The 20,983-nt window shown below is 41.2% G+C and overlaps 1 protein-coding gene across 2 annotated transcripts in view; it reads right to left on the bottom strand.

The window, feature by feature from the left end:
- The window catches only part of kcng4a (potassium voltage-gated channel, subfamily G, member 4a), a 28,552-nt gene extending 8,266 nt beyond the window's left edge, over positions 1 to 20,286 (bottom strand). Inside the window, exons 1-3 of one of the 2 annotated variants that reach the window (XM_040024980.1) lie at positions 19,709 to 20,286; positions 17,215 to 17,811; positions 16,469 to 17,110 (exon numbers count right to left, since the gene is read on the bottom strand). In XM_040024980.1, the coding sequence (XP_039880914.1) occupies positions 16,469 to 17,110; positions 17,215 to 17,322 (750 nt within the window). In that variant the 5' untranslated portion in view covers positions 17,323 to 17,811; positions 19,709 to 20,286. The remainder of the gene's footprint in view (positions 1 to 16,468; positions 17,111 to 17,214; positions 17,812 to 19,708) is intronic. The other variant, XM_040024979.1, reaches the window with a different exon arrangement.
- Between the last annotated feature and the right edge of the window lie 697 nt (positions 20,287 to 20,983).

The following is a 20,983-nucleotide window of genomic DNA, read 5'->3' as shown; positions in this document are numbered from 1 at the left end:
CTGTATCGCCCTCTTCGGACTCCCTCCCCTCTCATTCTTCATTCTGTGCTCGCCCCTCACACTGCTCTCCTTCTGCATTAAAGCCTGCATTCATTCATTCATTCATTCATTCATTCAGCGTTCCACTAAGTGAAGTTTCTCTATGCGTTGTATCCGTCATACACACATACATCTGTTTACTTCGTGTTGCATTATCACTTATGTCCTCTCTGCCTTTTTCACTCTTTTTAATCCCACTGTGATGTTTTGCCTTTTTGCTTCATTCCTGCAGAGTGGCTCTGCATATTTTGTAATGCTGGTGCAGGAATATGTGTGCTAAGATATTGTGACTTTCAAAGATGTTGCTTTGTGCAGGTTGCATCATGCAGTGATGCTAGCAGTGATAATAGCAGCGTTTATCCAGTCTATAAAGGAGGACAGTCTCTCAGCTCTCTGGCATGAATCTTAGTTCTTCAAAGTTCAGGACAAATTTGTCTTGGTGAGACACTTTGTAGGTTTTATGCTCTACAATCTACATTTGAACAGGTCTTAATATTAACTGTTTAAATGCTTTAGAAAAGGATCTTAATTTTATTTGATTGTATTGTGTTAATGTTTTATATATAAGGCCTTTCATGGCAGATGTAGTTCTTTTGATCATTATTTTTAATGGACAAATATTCATTAAGTAACTTCATGTTGCTTTAGATTTACATCCAGTACGACTTGCATACTGTAGCATAATGCAGCATCAGCTTCTTTCAAGGCTTCGCTGAGTTTTATGGTGTTTACACCCAGTAAAATATTCAAACCCAAGATTCCACATCTTTCACTTGCTGCATGGAAATAAAATTAAGCCTGACCTCTTTGCTATCTTATGGTAGGAACTGACCCCCACTGTGATGAAACTGTAAGCCTAAAACAATATGTATGAGGCTTCATGTCTCCCAGGTGGCTTAAAGTCTCTATGTGACTATAAGAAGTAAAAAAAAAGCTCTCTGGTAACTGAAGACATCGATTAAAATCGATCAGTCTTTTGTTTTCCATTTTTAGACTAGTAATTAAAGATTTCAGTCACTGTCTCAGTTTAGCTTTTGATATTTGCTAATTGCACCAAACGGCTTTCTAAATGTGAGGATTTCTAGGAAAGAAATGATGTAAAAGTTGCTGAACATGATTCAAAAACAGATGAATAAACTTTAGTCCCGACAATCGTGATAAACATGAACCTTTAATGGTTCCTAGAAGGAGGCGCAGGGCAGAAACACATTTAGTGTATCATTAACATCAGTGTGGTTAATATGTTAGCCAAGACATCCTAGTTTCCACATGCAGCAGGCAACATGATCGCTTACAGCTTTCTTTTGGTTTCTCAGCAAAGTCACAAAAACTCTTTGTTTTAATTTGGCCTTTGAGTCGACAGCGACATCGCTCTTAAGCTGGTCATTGCATCATAACGTTTCCGAGAATTTATGACATATTTAACATCTCATATTAAAATGTATTCAATAAAGCTGCAGCCCACACAGTTAAAAGTAGAACCACGATGGCTATATATGATTTCTCCAGAGGTCTGAAGGACTTATTGCTTGATATTTTTGTTGAACTAAAGGAAAAGACACACCACAGCAAATCATTACCTAAATATTAACCGAATGTAAACCTTTAAATTTCTCAGTTTCAGGACATTCATCGTGTTTTTTCTGTCTGATGTCTAACTCTGTGGTCTCCCTGCATGAATCTTTAAGGCACTTTCTGTCACAGTGTAGATGTTCTGTCTGACACAAGCACCATCCTCTCCTCGCGGCTCTTTCTTTCTCTGACATTAGGCCTATCGCAGCTTTGTGCTCTCGCTCTCTGCAGAATAGACCATTTGTTAGAGCTCCAAGCCTTCTACTTCTGTTTCTCTGCCTTTCAACTACAGACACAATTGTGCACACAATAACCTCCCACAATACTAACTATCTCCCTGACCTTATCTCCTCCGAATGACTCTGTGGAACTAATGCCAGCAACAGCACATTTCAGCACAGACACCATTCACCCCACAGCTGTCTCACAGGGGGTCTCGTTTTATCATCTGCATTAACACATCCCAATGTCAAATTAAGACAAAGACTGCAGTGGGGGCAACGAACACTGAGGCATTCTCATGGCAAGGACATTTAAAATAAGCAAAGAGGAAAATACATTATTATTATTAGTATTAGTATTATTGCAGCTTTCCTTATATTTCGGAGATAAAAATGGTATTTCTACAGAATCCCACAGATATGTGGGACATAAATCAACTCGAAATAAATGAATAAAAAGAACTTAATGACAAAATGAACAATATGTATGACGCAAAAAAATCCTACCCAAAGGTCGAGCTGATCTGAACTGAGTTGCTAGATGTGTGTTTTACAAAATAAACACATGCATGACAATATTGATTATTATATTTTGGCTGAAGTGCCCTAAAAGCAGCCCTGCACTCAGCCAGAGCTCATTATATGTGATCACATCCACACCTTACAGTTTAAGTATTAACTAAAATGTTTAATACTTATGTATGATGATGCTATTTTGAAAATGTAAAGTATGCATGTTAGGCAACTTGAGATACCACACTTGCTATGTAATACATTATTTTAGTATTACAATGTGAACACACTGTGGAGAAAAAGGTTTCAGCTGAAAATGTCTGTGTGACCTTGACAATTGTCCTTGTTTTGAATACGGCAATAACAAGGAGAAGCCAGATGCTACAATATTAATATATATAAGCATAAAACAATCACAGCATTACAACCTATACAAGCTAAAGAGAGCAGCCCAGAACAGAGTCCGTTGGCGTGGTGTTGTTGCGGACCTATGCTCCCCCAGGAGTCAACAGGAAAATTGATTGAACCTATACAAAGTGATCCAAGCTAATGTCTGCGGACCCTTCAGCCTTCAGCATAGCTGCTTTTCTGCATGACGGTTTGTCTGTCGTCTCTCTAAATAAACATCTGGCTTTAACTGCGTAATTATGACGACTTGCAATGTGCTACACGGTGTTTGTGTTCATGGTTAAGCAGACGGTCAGAAACATTCAATCAGCTCGTGATGGTGTTTTTCTCGTTCTGACCCCCGCACTGGTTCATCGCCATCATACTGTTACTGTTGTGTCAGCATCAGTTGAGCTTTATATTAATGTTGGCAGCTTAGCATCTACCCTGTGCAGTCAGACAGCTACTGGCTGTGGGGTCGCTCCGTGTACCGTGGGTTTGAAGTGTAAATGTGTGTCTCTGTTGTTGGACAAGAGAAAGCTTCTATATCTCTGAATTATGAATGGTTTTTTTTTCACGTGTGGATCAAATAAAGCTGCACATTTTCACTGTGTTCAAAAGATAATTAGGACAACTCTTCCCTACGCAACTGTCATGCTGCTACAGCAACTCAGGAATGTTTGCTTTTCTAACCACTGCATGATTATAAACTGTGGTTCATTCTCTGACTCCTTCACAGTATGTCCGTATAACTCTTCCTTCCTCTTTCTTCTACATCTCTTGGGGCTCCTTCTCCCACGATGATTCTCCAGTCCTGCATATCAAGAGGTACAGTTGGAAATGGGAGCAAAAGCAAAGATTCTGCCCATCAGTCAGCTTTACTGTGCAGCAGACCTTGAACAAACTTTGCACCACTAAACACTTTTCCTCTATGCTGCTTTACTGACCTTGCCCTCACTTTGAACGCTCTAAAGAAAAGCTGAATAAAGGAGTGTGTGGATGGACAGCGAGGACAACCACAAAAGACACGCAGCTGTCCTTAACCTGGAACTGCCAACATCGAGCAATGTGTTCACTAGTCATATGGACACGCACGCATGCACACTGGAACACTAGAATATGCCGTGTGGACTATATGCACCCATTGAATTACAAGAATCCTTGAGATATATTGTAATAAATAAGAGCCTCAAACAGCGAGCTATTCTCTATAGAGTACGACTGCTTACACTGAGCACCTTACCACGGACATTTGTGTCAGCATAGAGTTGCACGGTTTTATCTTCAGATGAAGTAGCTGTAAAGCCTTCAGAGTTATCCATCACTGATAAAGACCAAGAGATTGTTCATGCATGAAAACCCCAATAGAGAAAAATGAAAGTGAGAAGGTGGCTCGGAGAGATACGGGAGAGAAAAAAGAAGAATAGATGAAAGGAAAGTGGGTGGCTAAGTGGTGCAGAGGGAGAGAGGAGAAAGGGATTACAAGCAGAGTTGATGAGGAAAAGAAGAGGTGACATCTGAACCATGGGGACCATTTGCAACTCTGCATCTCTATTCTCTCTCTGTCTGTCTGTCTGTGCAGCACATGGACACACAAACATCCACAAATGCAGAGATGACAAATTTTAACAAAGGTTTTTGCTTGTTAGACTCTCTCTTTCATGCCTGCATGCACACAAACAGATACACACTTCTAGTAAAGTCTGTCTGTAGCCTCCAGTTTCAGTGCAAACTGCTATAAAAGCAATTTAATGTGATGTCAGTTCCTCATCCAGTATTTTAAATTGTTTAGTGTCCCATCAAACTATAGGCACATCGGGCGCACACAGACACACACACGCCTTCAGTAGACAAACATCAACTTTTATGATCACAAAAACATTTTGTGCAAGCGTTTTATTTTTTATCTGTAAGAAAATTATAAAAATGTCTCCTCAGAACGTGGAGCTGAAAAGAAAAAAGCAAACTATTGGCTGCAGTGTGCACCGGCTCACTCTGAGTGTGTGTGGGAATGCAGCGTGACACAAAGAGTGACTGCTGTTACGACAGGACTGAGCTGTCTTGTGAAAAGGGAGTTGGCAAATGTCATGTATGTAACCTCAGGAAATTAAGCAGCTGCTGCTTGTTTGTGTGTCACTGTCACAACTGGTTTTCTACCACATCCTACTCTGTCTACTTTTAATTGATTTTTATGGCCGGCTGGTTTTTCTGGGGAGTTTTCCCTCAGCGGTGTTATTCCACACCTGTCCACCAGGTGTCATCTGTGTGGGCTCCTGTTACACAACCGCATAACTGTGCCAATGTGCTTCCTGCCTCCACAGCTGTCCCACATCACAAATTACTTTCTACATGCATAAGTAGAGCTGTTTTCTCAGTTACAAGGTTGTTTGCAGTGCATCTGTTAATTATGCTGAGCTTTCGTTCGTGGAATTAAGTCTTACCATTTGGCAGCCATCTTGGCATCGTAGACATGTGGGTAGTTTTTTTTTCCTTGTATACCTTATTAATCTCCTGTGGGGAAATTACTCTCTGCATTTAACGCATTCACTCAGTGAAGCAGTGGGCAGCCACCGATCCAGCATCAGGGGAGCAGTGTGTAGGGACGGTACCTTGCTGAGGGTTACCTCAGGGTAGCCGTTCGATGGATTTGAACCCCCGACCTTCCGATCATGGGGCAAACACTCTACCTGCTGGTATGAGTTATGCACACATGTGCAGTTTCACAATATTGTGGCTTCATTAGCATGCGCAAATATGATCAGCATATCTGTAGGTCTGGTAAATCCTATCAAAGCACTCACCAAAAATCATGTTCTAGATAAGGTCAAGCAAAAAGAACCTTTACCTACAGTTATGGGAAAAAAGAAAGAATTCAAAGGGCTCTGTGCAGTCCTGTGAAAGCTAAGGGGAAGTAGCAGCCAGGTGCTGCTGATCAAATGCCCTTGGTTAATTAATCATCAGTGCGTGTAAACACCTTTATGAAAACTACATGTTGGCAATAAATGTGTCTTAACAAAATGTCATTCAAGGTCAGAGTGTGCAAAAAAATAATAAAAACCCAAGAGCCACATCTCAGACTCTACAGGCCCAGTTAGCATGCTAAAAGTTAACATTCGTGACAGTGCAATTAGAAAAAGAATGAACAAGTACTGGTTGTCAGGAGAAGGCTTCTCCTCTCTAAAGACAATATATAGAACTATAGCAGAGGTTCCATCTGATCAAACCACAGAGATGTTCTTTACACAGACGGGAACTAAGTGGAGATATTTGGCCATAAAGCACAAACACTGTGCTGCACGTTTAAGACCAACTTCCTTTTGCTTACAGTTGTAGGCTGTGCTATGTCCTGTTATTTACAACCCATTTAAAATACTGTTGTAAAGAAGGTGATACCAAGTTCCCAAATCACTTTAAAACTGAATTATTGAAAACTCAAATGAAGCAAAATCACTCAGGGGAAAGAAATTTGAAGCATTTAAGGTCATTATTGTGTTTTTGTATTTGGGAAAATAAGCTTCTATTCACAAGATTTAAAGTCATATTTGAGACTCTGCTAATAAATAGATTTTTAGCTTTTTATATTGAAATGATCTGTGAAAATTACTAAATATTTTCAGACTAATTTTCTAGCTCAATCGTTTGAAAGCTCAACACACTGCAGCTGAAGAAAAGCTGACAAATTCTTTTAAACAGACAAAACACAAGCAAATATTTTGCATTTTCATTAATCAGCTTTTGCTGCATTTAGACAAAAGCAGGCAAATTCAGAAGAAAATGCACCGAACAAAAATTTAAAATAGAAAGCAAAGATGGAGGCGGGCTCATGGCAGATATTAGATATTTGGAACATATGAAACGGGGAAAATACTCTTTCTCTAATTACCACTTTAATCTTTGAATAGTCAGCTTATTTTTTAATGCAGCTTGCTCTTATATTTGTATTACCAGATCACACTCAGGGAATCTCAGGGACTCTGTGCATCTTTACCTGTTGCTATAAGTACAGTTTACAGAGATCAGTTTACAGAGATTCATATGGACATCACTGATGTCCATATGAATCTCCAGTTCATATGATGCAACTCTTAAATGCATTTTAATTTGTAGAAGTCAAAATATTAATTTATAGGAGGAAGTTCATGTCCAGTATGTTCTATATTTGTTCTCATTCACCTTTTGAGCACAGCACAAATGTGAAGGCTACTTGACATTTATGGAAGTGTGTGTGATGCATCTTTGTTGCATGTCTTTCATTTCTTTTTAAAGGTCATCACAAAAGCATCAAGTGATTTTAAAATTCATAAACTGGCAACATCAGGTGAGACACTTTGAATTAAAAAGCAGAATTTGAATTTAAAATGTGTTACAGGGGACAAAAATATTTAGTATACACATCCAGAAATGCATATACTATTATATATTGTACATATATTTATTAGTTTCAGATGTAGCCATTCTTGTATTTTGCTTGTTTACCTTATTGTATTTTGCACAACTCTGTTGCTTGTGAAGCTCGCACACAAGAATTTCACTCACATGTGCTGTACCAATGTACCTGCACATGTGATGTGACAATAAAAGTGATTTGATTTGATTTGATTTGAAAGGTTGAGGAATGGCTCCCGTGCTTTGCTGTACTTATCTATGCTGTGCGATCCCACTCTGGCATGGACAGGATAAACACCTCATACTTTGCTGTTCTCTCAATAATCCCACTTGGCAGCCATGCGGCACATCCGACGGAGGGAATGCAGCTCATAAGCAGATAGGCCGTAACAGGCGTGGAATCTGCTTGGAACTGATACGTTCAGAGTACATACATGCCCGGGGAAACAAACAAGGAAATGCATATGCATGCTAACTCAAAGTGTTGCTACAATTATTCCAGCTGCAGTGGAATCTGATTATTAGCATGTACTGTAACTGCAGACCTTCTTGTGGTCTGAAGGTCTGCAAGTTTAGAAAAGATCTAACGTCTGCCATTTTAAAAGGACAGTGCGTGTTAGTAACAGCTGCATACACAAACCGCCGACTTAGCCACCTCTTTTTCCTACTTCTCCGGCCTCTCTTTCATTCCCTCTAATCTGCAGCCACCTGCTTCTCTAAAGTCTTACTTAGTTACTTAAGTATAGTAACCCTGAGTAACTGCCAGACTCGCATCCTGCTGAGGCAACCAACTTTACACACCAGCACCTATTTATGCTCTCTTTGTGTGAATTTAATGAAGGGGGGGGAATCATCACACACAAAGCACGCATGCTTAATTTTGTGCCTCTGTTGTTAAACACACAAACAAGCTTATGACTGATGACAGTGCTTTGTCTTCTGAATTTGGCCAATGACAGAGAGAGTACACACACACACACACACGTGTGCACACACATGCACACTAGCCTTGGTGTTAATTCTGTGCATCTATTACATTACGTTTCACATCTCAGGTGTAAATCATCTTAAGCTAAATTACATGCAGGGGGAGCCTTTAGTTACATTATGCTAACACAAAACTTATCAGGTCGCTGTCACTGCTGCTCTGAGCTGCAGGGGGAATTCATTCATGCTTCCGAGTCCAGATAGTCAAAAATGTTGGTCTCCAAATCACAACTCCACCCTCACAGACAAAAAATGTCTTTGTTGATTCACATAATGGAATTTAGCACAGAAGCAGGAGACCAGTAATTCTTCTGAGATGTAATCACAGCCAATACTGGTTTTGAGTGAAGCTGGACATAAAATGCCAGATAAGGATGCAGACTCAGGCAAAAGCGTGTTTTTGGTTTCAGACGCTTGGATCTCTGACAACCAGTAAATGTTAAACTCTTTCCTGGCCAATCGTTTCTTATTTCTATTGTTTTATTTACTATATTATATGTAAATCTGTCTCATAGATTACATGAGATGCTACCTGTTCCATAGCAGGTCAGCGCTACAATATGTACCCATTCATATCACAACACACCGGTCCACTGTGTCCATTTCACAGATGCAGAAGTTGCAGTAAATTTCAGTAATCTGCAGTATCAAGCCAACATGAAAATAATCACGGGAAAGCATTAAACAGACATTATACATATTAGCCACCTAGCTTACTCGATTCTAACGATTGAGGATCCTGGAATTAAAACACTAACTTTAAATATATCATCTCCCCCTGCTGGTAATGCAATTTCTGCATGCGTGTCCATTTCAGATTTGGAGAGGCAAAGCGTGAAAAGGACACGGTGGACTCGCGTGTCTATTACACGTTTTGCTGTGATACTGGGTTGACCCATCACCTGTCAAACATGAGATGCCATTCTTAAAGGCAGCTATGTGATCATATTATTAATGAATGATCTTCGGTGCTGCCCATAATTTAGATGTGGAAGGATTACTGACAGTAATTGCTTTTAGGTTATTATTCCATCACTGAGGCTCTGTTGAAGATGACATGAATAGAAGGTCATTTAATGGACTCCAAGAGTGATTACACACCATTACATAAACTAACTTTATCTTAATGACCTTAGAGTTCAGCATATCAAATGCAACATGCTACGCTATTAAGAATTGATGTCTAAAAATAGATTTTTGACTGTGCTGCAAATGCACAGTCAGTGTCAAGGACGTGTGCTTCGTATGACGCTCACCGGCGGGCGGGGAGGGGTGGGGGGGCTAAAAATGCTAGCAAAATAATATGAAATGAGTTAGGTTTGCTGTGCCGAGAATGTGTGCGCACACATGTGTGTCTCCTCTTTCTTATTTACCACTTTGTCTGAGACAGCCTCTAAATACTGAACAGCTCCTTTGAGAAAACAGAAATTGGAATGCAGATGTTTTAATATTTACCACTCGTCTCTTACTCCTCTGTTACCTTCTTCTCTCAAATACATAAAGTGGTACTTTATCTTCCTTCAGACATCACAAGACTCATTATGTCAGTTTTTTATCTCCTAATAAAATAAGAAATCCTTCTCGTCCGCAATCAACAGCCCAGCTCTGTAACTCAGTGGGACTATTGACCAGTCTCTGTTTGAGAAGACGTGGATGAATCAGAACGCTCAGTGTGGCGCTTAAGCCACGTAGTCTGTCCCTCAGTCTCAAGATATTTGTGATTGATGTCCTGGGACGTAACTATTGAACAGCAAATCCCACTCCAATTTATGGCATTAAGAACATAAAATGACTCCCCAGGCCAGAATGCATCTGAATTAGGCAAAGGAGAGCAGATCTGTCGAGGCTGTCTGAAAATGCTCCATCAAACAGACTTAATTCCAAGCAACACTTAATGACAGGAACGTATTTCTGTGATAGACGGATGAAAATGAATACAGACAGGTTTTACTTTGAAAGCACAAATAAAGTGCGTCTTTGTTTCATTTGTGACATTTGAGCAATAACATGTAATTTCAAGAAGGTTATCGATATATACTGAGACCTGCTGCTCTTTCTGAGTGTTGCTACCATAGATTTGACTCAAGAAGATTACTGGTGTCTAAAAACGTTTTCATGAATAAGCAAGCGTCAAAAATAACGAGCGATCCACTGAGATCGTCGTGTCTTTTAGCTCAATATGTGACACTGATGGAAGAAAGTGGTTCCACTCCAGAGGGATTACATTAGGGGGCCACAACCAGAACGTGAAGGTTAATCCAAAACAGTAAAAGTTAAGACACAAGCAAGAAGCAAAGGCAACATCACAGCATCATGTAGCTGCGAGCCATAAGGTACAGATGAGTTTTGTTACTTTGTTATTTATTAGAATAAATAACACCAAAAATATCACCTAAAAAATAACGTGAATCGAGTTTTTTCTCAATCTACACTTGATTATAATCTCAAACAGGATTAGCTGAGAGTGATAATCAGAGGAAATGATTATTTTGTCCTTTCAGCCTCTCGACAGCAGCGACAGATCTTTTGTGAATAGCTAGTTAGTGAGATGATGCTACAACTTTTTAGTTCTGTCAACGTTTGAGCAAGAGCACTGCATCAAACATCCCATGAACTTTATTTAACTAAATCTATACTATAGCTTGAAATACTTTTTGTAAATAAACACTGGTATCCATCTGTGCGTACAGTAAGTTCATTTGGAGAGCCATTAGCAGTTTGGTAGCCCAGTCTCACTTTAAAGAGTCACTGACAGTTCACTTCAACTCATTGCATTTATATTGCACTAAACCATTACAACAGTGACCTCTAGGTGCTTTACGTCGTTAGGTAAAGACTCTACAACAATACAGAGAAAACCCAACAATCAGATGTCCCCTATGAGCAAACACCTGGTGACAGTGGGGAAGAAAAACACCCTTTTAACAGGAAGAAACCTCCAGCAGAACCAGGTGAGCCAGAGATTAACAGTAACAAATGATTAAATGCAAAAATACAAATAAATAAACATGAAGAGATCAAAAGTAGGTAAGTGCAGAAGAAATGCTCAGTGAATCTTGGGAATCCCCCAGCAACTTAGGCCTATAGCGGCATAACTGAGGGAGGGTTCAGAGTCACCTGCTTCAGCCCTAACTGTAACCTTTCTCAAAAAGTTTTCAGTTTTAATAGTAAAAGTTTGGGGTCTGTCTCTCCAAGCCAAACTGAGAGCTGGTTCCACAGAAGAGGGGCCTGAAAACTCTGCCTCTCATTCTACTTTTAATATCCCAGGAACCACAGTTATGTTACTATAAGTGATCTCAGGAACACTATTACATGCTTACTCTAATAACATCCCTGAAATAGTATGGATCTTGGGTACTATTAGGTAGGTACAGGAGCCTTTGATGTATTAAACAAATCACTTTCATTTCAACTTACTATAAGGTATTTCACACACAAGCATCTTTAGACTTTAATGGGCCAAGAAAAGAAATGGGTCAAAGAAAATGTATTATAATCCAGGACCACTTACTAATATAGATATTAGGTGGCTGACTAATCACTAATCATATATTGATAGTAATTTTTTTAATCTTTGAATGATCATCTTCATATGAATCCTTTTGATTTTCTTTGTTAATTAAAGACTTAAAAAAAAACGTGTTAATTGTGTATTGTGCACAAGTTATATAACAGAGAAAGACCTAGTTTGGTATTAATGTTATAACACTTCTTGTTACTCCTTGGCAAAATATGCAAAATTATAAAATTCTGAAACTGACAAAAAGATATTTCATTTAAATTTGGATGATCTGCCCTTCAAAGAGTCTCCTTGGGGAAGGGTGATCGTGGCTCAAGAGTTGGGAGTTCGCCTTGTAGTCGGAAGGTTGCCGGTTCGAGCCCCGGCTTGGACAGTCTTGGTAGTTGTGTCTTTGGGCAAGACACTTCACCCGTTGTCTACTGGTGGTGGTCAGAGGGCCCGGTGGCGCCAGTGTCTGGCAGCCTCGCCTCTGTCAGTTGTGATCACAGATCACACCTTGCCTTTATGTACCTACAATAAGTGTTGGGGAGTAACGGAGTACATGTACCGCCGTTACGTATTTAAAATACAAAATATGAGTAACTGTATTCCGTTACAGTTACCGTTTAAAAAGGTGGTATTCAGAATACAGTTACTTTGTTGAAATAGATGGATTACACGGCGGTACTTTCCTGTTTCATATTGTCGCGGGTCAGGACTGTTTGGGTTTTGTTTATTCTGTTGTTCCAGGCGGCAGCGTTACGGTTGCCATGGTTACAGGGTGACGCTCTCTTTGTGTGTTTCCTGGTGAGCGAGCGCCTTTTTACTGTTGTTGTTGTGCTAAGCTAATAGGCAGAATGCTACAGGCATAGCCCTAAAGCATGTAGCCTGATGGGCAGTGTAGTCTGTGCTGCAGGGAGAATGGATTGCCATACTCGTTATGTGTCTGTGAGCGAGGGAGAAAAAGGAGAGTGGAAAAGTACGAGCTGTCACCGAGCAGAAACGGGAGCTGGAAGCATGTAAATATAATAATAACCACTGCAGCCAAGAAGAGTGCCTGACGAGCTCAGTTGTAAGTAAGCTATTAAGACTCGACTGTACACTGTGTTCCTGTTTTCCTCCGAAACAATAAGTTCCATTGAAGCAGCCTTTCAACGCATCTCTCTGTCTAAAACTTGACCCAGACAACAAAGTAAAGCTATTTTTCGGCTACGAGCCCGACACAAACTCTACGTATTAGCCAGAGGTCCCTTTACTACGGTTCAGAGCCGCGGACCTTCAGTAACAGTAATAAATCACAGCAATAGGACATTCATGTAGTTGTAAACAGCATGATAATATATTAAGTAATCCAAAGTATTCAGAATACGTCACTCTCATCGAGTAACGTAACAGAATACGTTACAAAATACATTTTGGGGCATGTAATCTGTAATCTGTAGTGGAATACATTTTAAAACTAACCTTCCCAACACTGCCTACAATATATTCTTTGATACAAGATCAATTTATTATCTTTAGTCCAAAAGATGCTGTTGGCATCATTTGTATACGAGGCATGAAGCCCAACTCTTGTTCGGTGTTTTTCGACATGATCAAAGATGCATTGTTGAATCATATGAAGGTTTCTTGCATCCACTTGCGTTTTTCTGCTTTCTGTCAAAGTGTCACAATTACAAACATCCTGCAGAAATGACATTGATTTCAGAATCACATTGAAAGTTTTTACATAATACAGAGCAGAGATACATGCACACCCACAGCAGGAGACAGAAGGATGAAAGAGTGGTTATCAGTGGGACTGGAGCTGAGCTGTTAGCTCCTAGTGGTATACTGCTTGATAGATGAGATCAGCTGAGGACAGAGAGAAACACATTACACGGACAAAGGGGAGCAATCAGAGGAGAAAAATTAAGTAATGTTTCTTGCCGGGTTTTTTCTACCAGAAACTTCCTCTCTTATCTCCCTAAAGCACATTCTTTCTCTGTCTCTCCTTTTCTCCTTCACTCTATTCAGCCACCTAGTCCACAATCCATCTTTACTTTACGCTATCTCTCCTTCACATGCCTTACCCAAACAGAAACAGGCAGAGAAGGTGGATGAATTATGAGTGGACGAGGGAATTTCAGCCCACTCCGGCACATAACAGAACAGAGAGACAAACGGCAGGACTACGTGAATTAAAGATGACAGGAACCCTGCCGCTGCTTGCTAGCTGGACGCTGCAGATGGAGTTCAATGCAGCTGAATAGTCTGAACCTCCGGAGCATGCAGAGGGAAAAACATGAAAGCGGCAGATGGATTTGTTTACTTGTAGATGGAACTGCCATCCTCTTTCTAGGAATGAGCGCAGACATGCAAACACATGCCTGAGTGAACGCATACACCTAAATGTCCTTACGTCCCACAACATCCTCCCAAAGGTGTGAGATGTCAGACGCAATCATACAAATCTCAGATGACCTTATAACCCACACTGCTGCCTCAGGGCTTCGAGACAAACACTCCTAGTTACACTAACTCCTGGAAAGAGTTTCACAAAACTTTGCACTGGCTGGAAACACTGTTACACCAGGAATCAATACGGCGTGGTAATTGCAAGTGCGTGTGTACGAGGGAAGGCTGCGTGCAGCCTTTCAATGTCTCCGTCAGTGCAGCTGTGCTTACCTGAGGTGAATAACAAGCAGGAAAACTTCATTTACCATTTACATAAAAATGCTACTGTAATACTACACATCAGAAATGTTATGCTATTCAATCTCTGCTTGCTTTTAAATCCTGCTGCATTTCTCATTCGTTTCTGCTGAACCTTTCACTGTCATCACTGCATAGAAAATAAAGCTACAGCAGCAACTGAAGCCACTGCATATTTCCACTTAGGACAATAGTAATAGGTTTGATCTATCACATGCTCTAAAAGGTCCATATCGAATGCATAGCAGCAGACCAGGAGACTCGATCCACTCCCGAGCCAAAGCTCTTGTCCATCTGTGTTCCTATGACTCTCACTAACTACTGGACTCCTCTTGGCAGGGCTCTCAAAATCCTCTCTTCAGCCTTTACAACTCATCAAGTATTCTGCTGTCGGCCTTCTCCAGTAACACCACCCCCTCCCTGCACTCGATCTTTTGGCTGCCTGTGACTGCTCGTATCAAAATCAATACAGGGATGCTGCTGTACACTTCTTGAGGAGTTTCCATTGAACAGGTGTGTCAACTTACATACATACGTACATATGTACTGTCTTGATCCTGATACTCGGTTAAAGTTGCTTTATTGTACACCAGGACTTTGGGCTGAACCTTGATATGCAGGGATTATTTTGAACTGTAATTGGACTGGTACTCATGTAGTGCCATAGTGGAACTTTCTATTACCAGTCTCATTCACCCAGTCACACATACATCCATGCAGAACTTTGCCTAAGAACTTTCTAACACAGGGGGCAACTCTGATTTCACCAACTTGCCCAAGGATACTTTGGATGTGGGCTGGAAGAGCCAGAGATCGATGCACTGTCCTTCTAATTGGTAGGCAACCTGCCCTACCACCTGAGCCACAGCTGCCCAGTTGTGAATTGTACTGAGCTGCTCTAGAATAAGAATGTGGAGCTGGGAACGAGCATGACAGGTCTACTTCAAGGACACCCGGCGTATGAAAAATGATCAAGTCCTGAATGGGGGACATGCTGCTGTCAGACGTTAGTCATGAGCCAACATGAGACAAAAGAGTAAATGTGTGCATAATTCAGAGAGCGCTGTATCAGTTTCAGTGGATGGGCTATTCTGTGTGCAGTGGTAGTGCATATATGTGTTTTTTACAGCGTGTCTGTTGATGCACGCGTGTGTGAGTCCGTCTACGTTGTCACATACAGTACGCTCATTTCATTATTCAGATACTGGACAGGCCTCAGTGAGCAGCTCCGGCTTAATTATTCTGCGCTGCTACGGGTAGACAGATCACACACCGACACTGCAGCGTCCCCCCAGAATATTGAAGAGGATAAGATGACAGCGAGTTTTATAGTTTAGAATTTTCACTTTTGCAACATCAGCATTTGTCTAAGATGTTCTCGCTCTTGTTTTTTGTTGTCCTTCAATCCAGAGTGGAGTGATATAAAAACAGTTAAAAGCAATTATTCATAAACATGCAATTATGCGTGCACAGACCCCGACTTGCAAAGGGCCAGCGTATAGCCTGGGTTTGGGGGTCATCTGGACTTTATAATGGAATCTATCACCACCACTAATCTCCACACCTGAGCTGCAGCAATGGCAAAATGTTTATTAACCAAATATCTCCATTAAACACATTTAATGTTAGTTTCCAGGAAATAAGGGAAGTGGTAGTGATTATGTCTTGATGAGCCTTCATTCTAAGCAGTCACGATCACTCACATGATAAATCACCAGTGTTGATTTCACTGGCCAGTCATTTTCCTCAACGACCAAAAACAACAGGCTGAAATGTACCGACCCTTTTGTGAGTGAATAAAAATGAGATGAAAATATTCTGGAGAGACGAGATCCAATCAGAACTAATTAAGTTCTGCAGGAGACAGGAACTAGCGTCCATGCTCCCTGTCTCACGACAACGTGATAAAATATCAATGCATGGGAGGAAGAGTGGAAATATGGGCACATTTCACATTCAATGTCAAGGAAAAACACAAGAAACCTTTACACTTTCCATTTTTGTCAGCTGATTCAACTTTAGATCTGGTGTACTGTACTCTTACCATATTTAGTTGACTAAAACTACACTAAAACTAAAAGAATTTAGATGCCTACATCATGACTAAAACCCAAAGACTATGACTGAACCTAAATCAAAATGGTCACAATCAGCACTGTTGGCCACTCACCCTGTCCTCTTCCTCTCTGAGGTCTGGCATCGTGCTGATACATAAACTGACAACAGTCACGGCAACCATGATCACCGACAGGCAGGCAAAGATCTTCCCAGGTAAGCCTGACTGTGGGTTTTCTACCATATCTCTTAGCCAGTTCATCACTTTTCTGTATTGTGTTTCCTCCACTGTCACCCGCTGCATGGCGTTTTTCTGCCTGCGCTCCTGCCGACGCCTCTCTTTCTCGTGCACTTCCTCGATGCGCGTGTACATCTTCCTCTTGCAGCAGCGCTCCATGTACGCCATCTCCACGCCCCAGTAGGTCAGCTCATCGTGCAGGGAGAGGATGCACATCTCTCGTAGCAGTCGGAGTTTCCCTGCAGCCAAGAAGTTGAGGATAACCCTAAAGGCGGATGGTGAGCGGTCGAAGAAGAACTCCTTGCGGGCTTCATCGTAGTCGTCACAGATGCTGGCGATGTCCTCAGGTGACCTGCAGCCACAGAGGCGGCCAAGTCGTGTGAGGGGAAATTGCTCCAGTGTGCTCCAGGGGAAGGTGTAGCGGTTTCCCCCGACATTGATCACTGCCAAGGAAGCATGGTCGATGGACAAGAGGTCCTCTGGCCGACGGATGAACTGAGCTCTTTGGTAGTACACACCCTATAGCACGAAGAATGAAACGGTGATCATTGTTATACAATTTGAGAACTTATTTAATATAAAACTTCCCTAACCGTTAAATTTACCAGCAATGGTGTTCATACCTTGATAGTCTCAGTCTCTGGGATCTCAGTGAATATGTGGTCGAGACTGCTGTCATCACTGACGGACAGATTGCTGAAGTCATGGTTGGCATTGCTGATGATGGGCATGGCAGCATTCACAGAGCACTGTGCTTCGATTGGAGAGTGGACAGCTCAGACCAGATAGCAAAGACAGAGAGAGTCTGCAGACAGTGCCCTCCGAAACTTTTCAGTCTCAATAAACATCAGTTTTTCTGATTTACAGATCTGAAAAAGTTTCCCTGCTACCGTAGGAAAACAGAAGAAAGAAAAGGTGCAGTGCTGTTTTTCTTTTTTTGGTCCCCCAACCAACAGAGCGTCATGAGGTAAGAGGTCCGCAGCAGACTGAGTCTGTGTACCAGACTTCAACATCAAATCAGTGGGTAATCCTGTTCTGAAGCCAGTCTAGCAAAGGCAAGCTTGAATAAGAGGACTGATCACTGGCTGATAGCTGCAGAGAATGAGCGTTAAGGAGCCACATTTGCAGTGCTGGGGTGTTTGGGGAACTGAGGAAGATCCTCTGTGTCACCACAACAGGATTAGGGAGGGTCTAAACCCGTGGTGGCATCATGCAGGCAACTGAAAGAGAGAGACAGAGAGAGAGAACTGTTAGAACGAAGCAAGGATGGACTGAGATTAAGGCATATACGACAACACAGAGCAAGAATAGGAAAGACTGAGAACAGACCCAAGACTGAGAAACCTAAAGGAGACTGCAGTGCTAGAAGCTCCTCCCTCCTCTTTCACTTCTTTTCAATGAGAAAGAAGACAGTCACATTTGCTGTACTGCTATAAATGGCCCGTTGCTGAATGCATAGGCGAGGAATTTTTCGCTCATGTTCACATTGAGAGAAAAATGATCTGTTAAAAATGAAAGACTAACAGAAGAAAAGAACATTCAGGTTCACGGTATGATTCACACTCAGAGTACGTTATTGGCCGTGTGCTTCAGTGTCTGTTGCACAGCGCAAGGTCCAAAATGTTTGCTGTTGGCAAAACAACTTCCCTGAAACTTACTGGCACTGTTAGCTGTTAAAGTTGCCCAGAATGGTGAGTTGTGTCAGAGCTTTAAAGAGTTATAGTTAATACTCTGATTTCAATGTGAGCCCTCTTATTGTGTTATTTGACATTTAATTGAATTCAACAAACACTCAGATAATCCTCTGTAGTTTGTTTTTGTATCCTGTTACTAACAATACAGCTGCCTTATATTTGGCTGTCCTCCACTTTTCTCTTGGCAGCTTTTGGTGTGAATAAAATGCTACAGTGACATTTCTTCAAATGTCCCAACAGTTTAGATAATCCTAATTTAAATTTCACAGTTTTCTACCCAGGACCACCAACACTAACACTGCAGCATTGTCATTGTTCTGCTTAGTATTCATGTAAAGTACATACAGGCTTATTGAATGTGTGAATGACACTTGGATGAACTGGATCGTACCCAAGTGCTTCGGTGCTTCAGATGCAGGAGGATAAGATCCTGTTATTGAGGAACCAATAAATCAGTTCTGTCAAGGTGCTGGTATTTCATTTCCACCGCACAGGAAGGGGAGAGAATGATAAACTGTAATTAATTGATCTGTAATGGATGTTCCCTCTTTTTTCCTACTGTAAAGTTAATTGAAGGAAGCGTTTACACTGTTACTATCAGCTAATTTTGGTGCAACAATAGACACAAATCCAATAGGTTAGATGGTCAGTCAGTTAAAATGAAATTCTTATTGTTGTGCATTTTCTTTAGAATTCAGTAAGCGGAGTTTTATTGAACATTGTGACATTTGGGAATCCTCCAATTAACTTATGAAACCGACTAAAAGTTAAAGTTGTATTAAAATGAGAATACGTACAATTCTGTTTTGTTTTTTAGATTCTTGACTCTGGGAGTTTTCTATTAAGTGGCTGTGCTGCATGCAGCATTCATTCAGGGAGCTTATGTTATATTCATAGTCAGTCAACAGTGACTGCGTTTGTCAGGAGCTGCTGGAGAGGCAGGGATGCTTTATGTTCAGCAGGAAAATCTCTCTCTGTCTCTCTCTCTCTCCCCAACTTGCAAAAGCACACACTGGGAAACATTTTTACGCCCTTATCTCGAATAGATCTCTAATTAAACTCGGTTAAATCTGTCGCGTAATTACGATCATATAACCAACTCTCGTTTGGAGGATTTTTGCAGAAAAGAAAATAATAATAATAATAATAATAATAATAATAATAATAATACGACCGCGAAAGTCAAATGTGGTTTGAAGGACATTTTAAAGACCATAATCTTACAATTGATTCGAAACGACTTCATATTTTGGATACACTTAGTTCCAAATAAAACTCTCAAACACAAAGTGTGATCATTTGTCCTCCTCTGTGTTACAGTGTTGGCGAGATAAAAAGAGACTTGTATTTCATTACAACTTCAGACAAATGTAAAAACTACAAACAAAACCCCTGCAGACGTCGATACAACTTATGAGCACACCTTACCGTCCTCAGCCCCGCGCTCATTTCAGACGGCCGGATCGATTTTGAGTAAAATCCCTCAATGTCGCCTCTCAATTCCTCCGATCATTCAGCGCCACGTCAGGGAGTCAGCGGTCATCACCAGCCACCACATGTCACAATAACAGGGACGCCTTTCCGGCGTCATCCACTCTGATGGAAGGCGCGCAGACAGTCTGAACATACCGTTGATGGGAAGCGAGTAAAGGTTTGGAGCACTGAAAGTGTCCCGTTACAGCTCGCGGAGCGGTGCTGCAGGAGGAGGAGGAGGAGGAGGAAGAGCACGGGAGGAGGGAGTCGGCGCTGTGGTGCGCAACAGAGGAGACCGTGGATAGCTTACCCAAGTTCAAGTGTGCGTAAAGGTGACAGCAGGTACACAAGTGACCGGGAAAAGGCGACTGTGTGCAAGTTCCAGAATACACAAAGGGGGCATTTCAGCAGAAATGCGGGCATCGGGTGGCTTTTGTTGTCCGCTACCTTTTACACAGTGTGTAATTCAAGGACACTGAGGAGATGCTATCCTCCATGTTTCCTACCCTGACCGCTTCACGCGCAACAGGGGGCGCGGTTCGCCCCGGAATTACCTTCACCAACACATCTGAACTCGAGCTCCAATTCAGACTCAAATTTTGCAGTCAGCTTGTGTTTTATGTGTAAATAAGACCAAACTAGCGGCTTTAAAGAAAACACAGCAAGACAGAATATTTCACGTTACCTGATTTATCAAAAAACACAAACATCTCTGTGCTGTTCTGATGAGGTGAGCCTGTTTGCGCTGCAAATTGGACGGTCGACGAAGAAAGGTGCTGTCAGAGTGAAATTGATTTTTTATAAATATTTTACTTGAACTAACCTTATAATTCAATAACTGATGGTCTTATTGCTTCCTATAGTTTACTGCTGTTTACTACTGGAAGATATGGGCTATGTAAAAAAGAAGAGTCATTGTAGGTTGAACCAGATGTTTGAATTACTATTTAAAGCCACACATAAAAGAGAAAAACTCGCCGGTGGGAAGGACAGTAATAAATCTTAGTAACACTGAACAGCTGGACAAACTTTGGACTGCGTCACAAGTACATAAATAGATGTGAGAGTTTAAAACTGCCTTTGAAAAGTGTAACTGTTCCAACAAAACTCATGCAGTATAATTCAGACAAGGTGAGAGTTCAGAGAATAAAATATCATCAGGCTTGTTTGCATCTCCAGCCTCAAAGTTTGTCCTTGAGAAGCAGCTCATTGGGTTGTGTGTGCC

Source organism: Simochromis diagramma, unplaced genomic scaffold (assembly GCF_900408965.1).
Source record: "Simochromis diagramma unplaced genomic scaffold, fSimDia1.1 OVJJ01000293.1, whole genome shotgun sequence".
Taxonomy (NCBI): domain Eukaryota; kingdom Metazoa; phylum Chordata; class Actinopteri; order Cichliformes; family Cichlidae; genus Simochromis; species Simochromis diagramma.
Note: the sequence above shows the minus strand (reverse complement) of the source record. Positions and strands in the feature narration are given on the sequence as shown.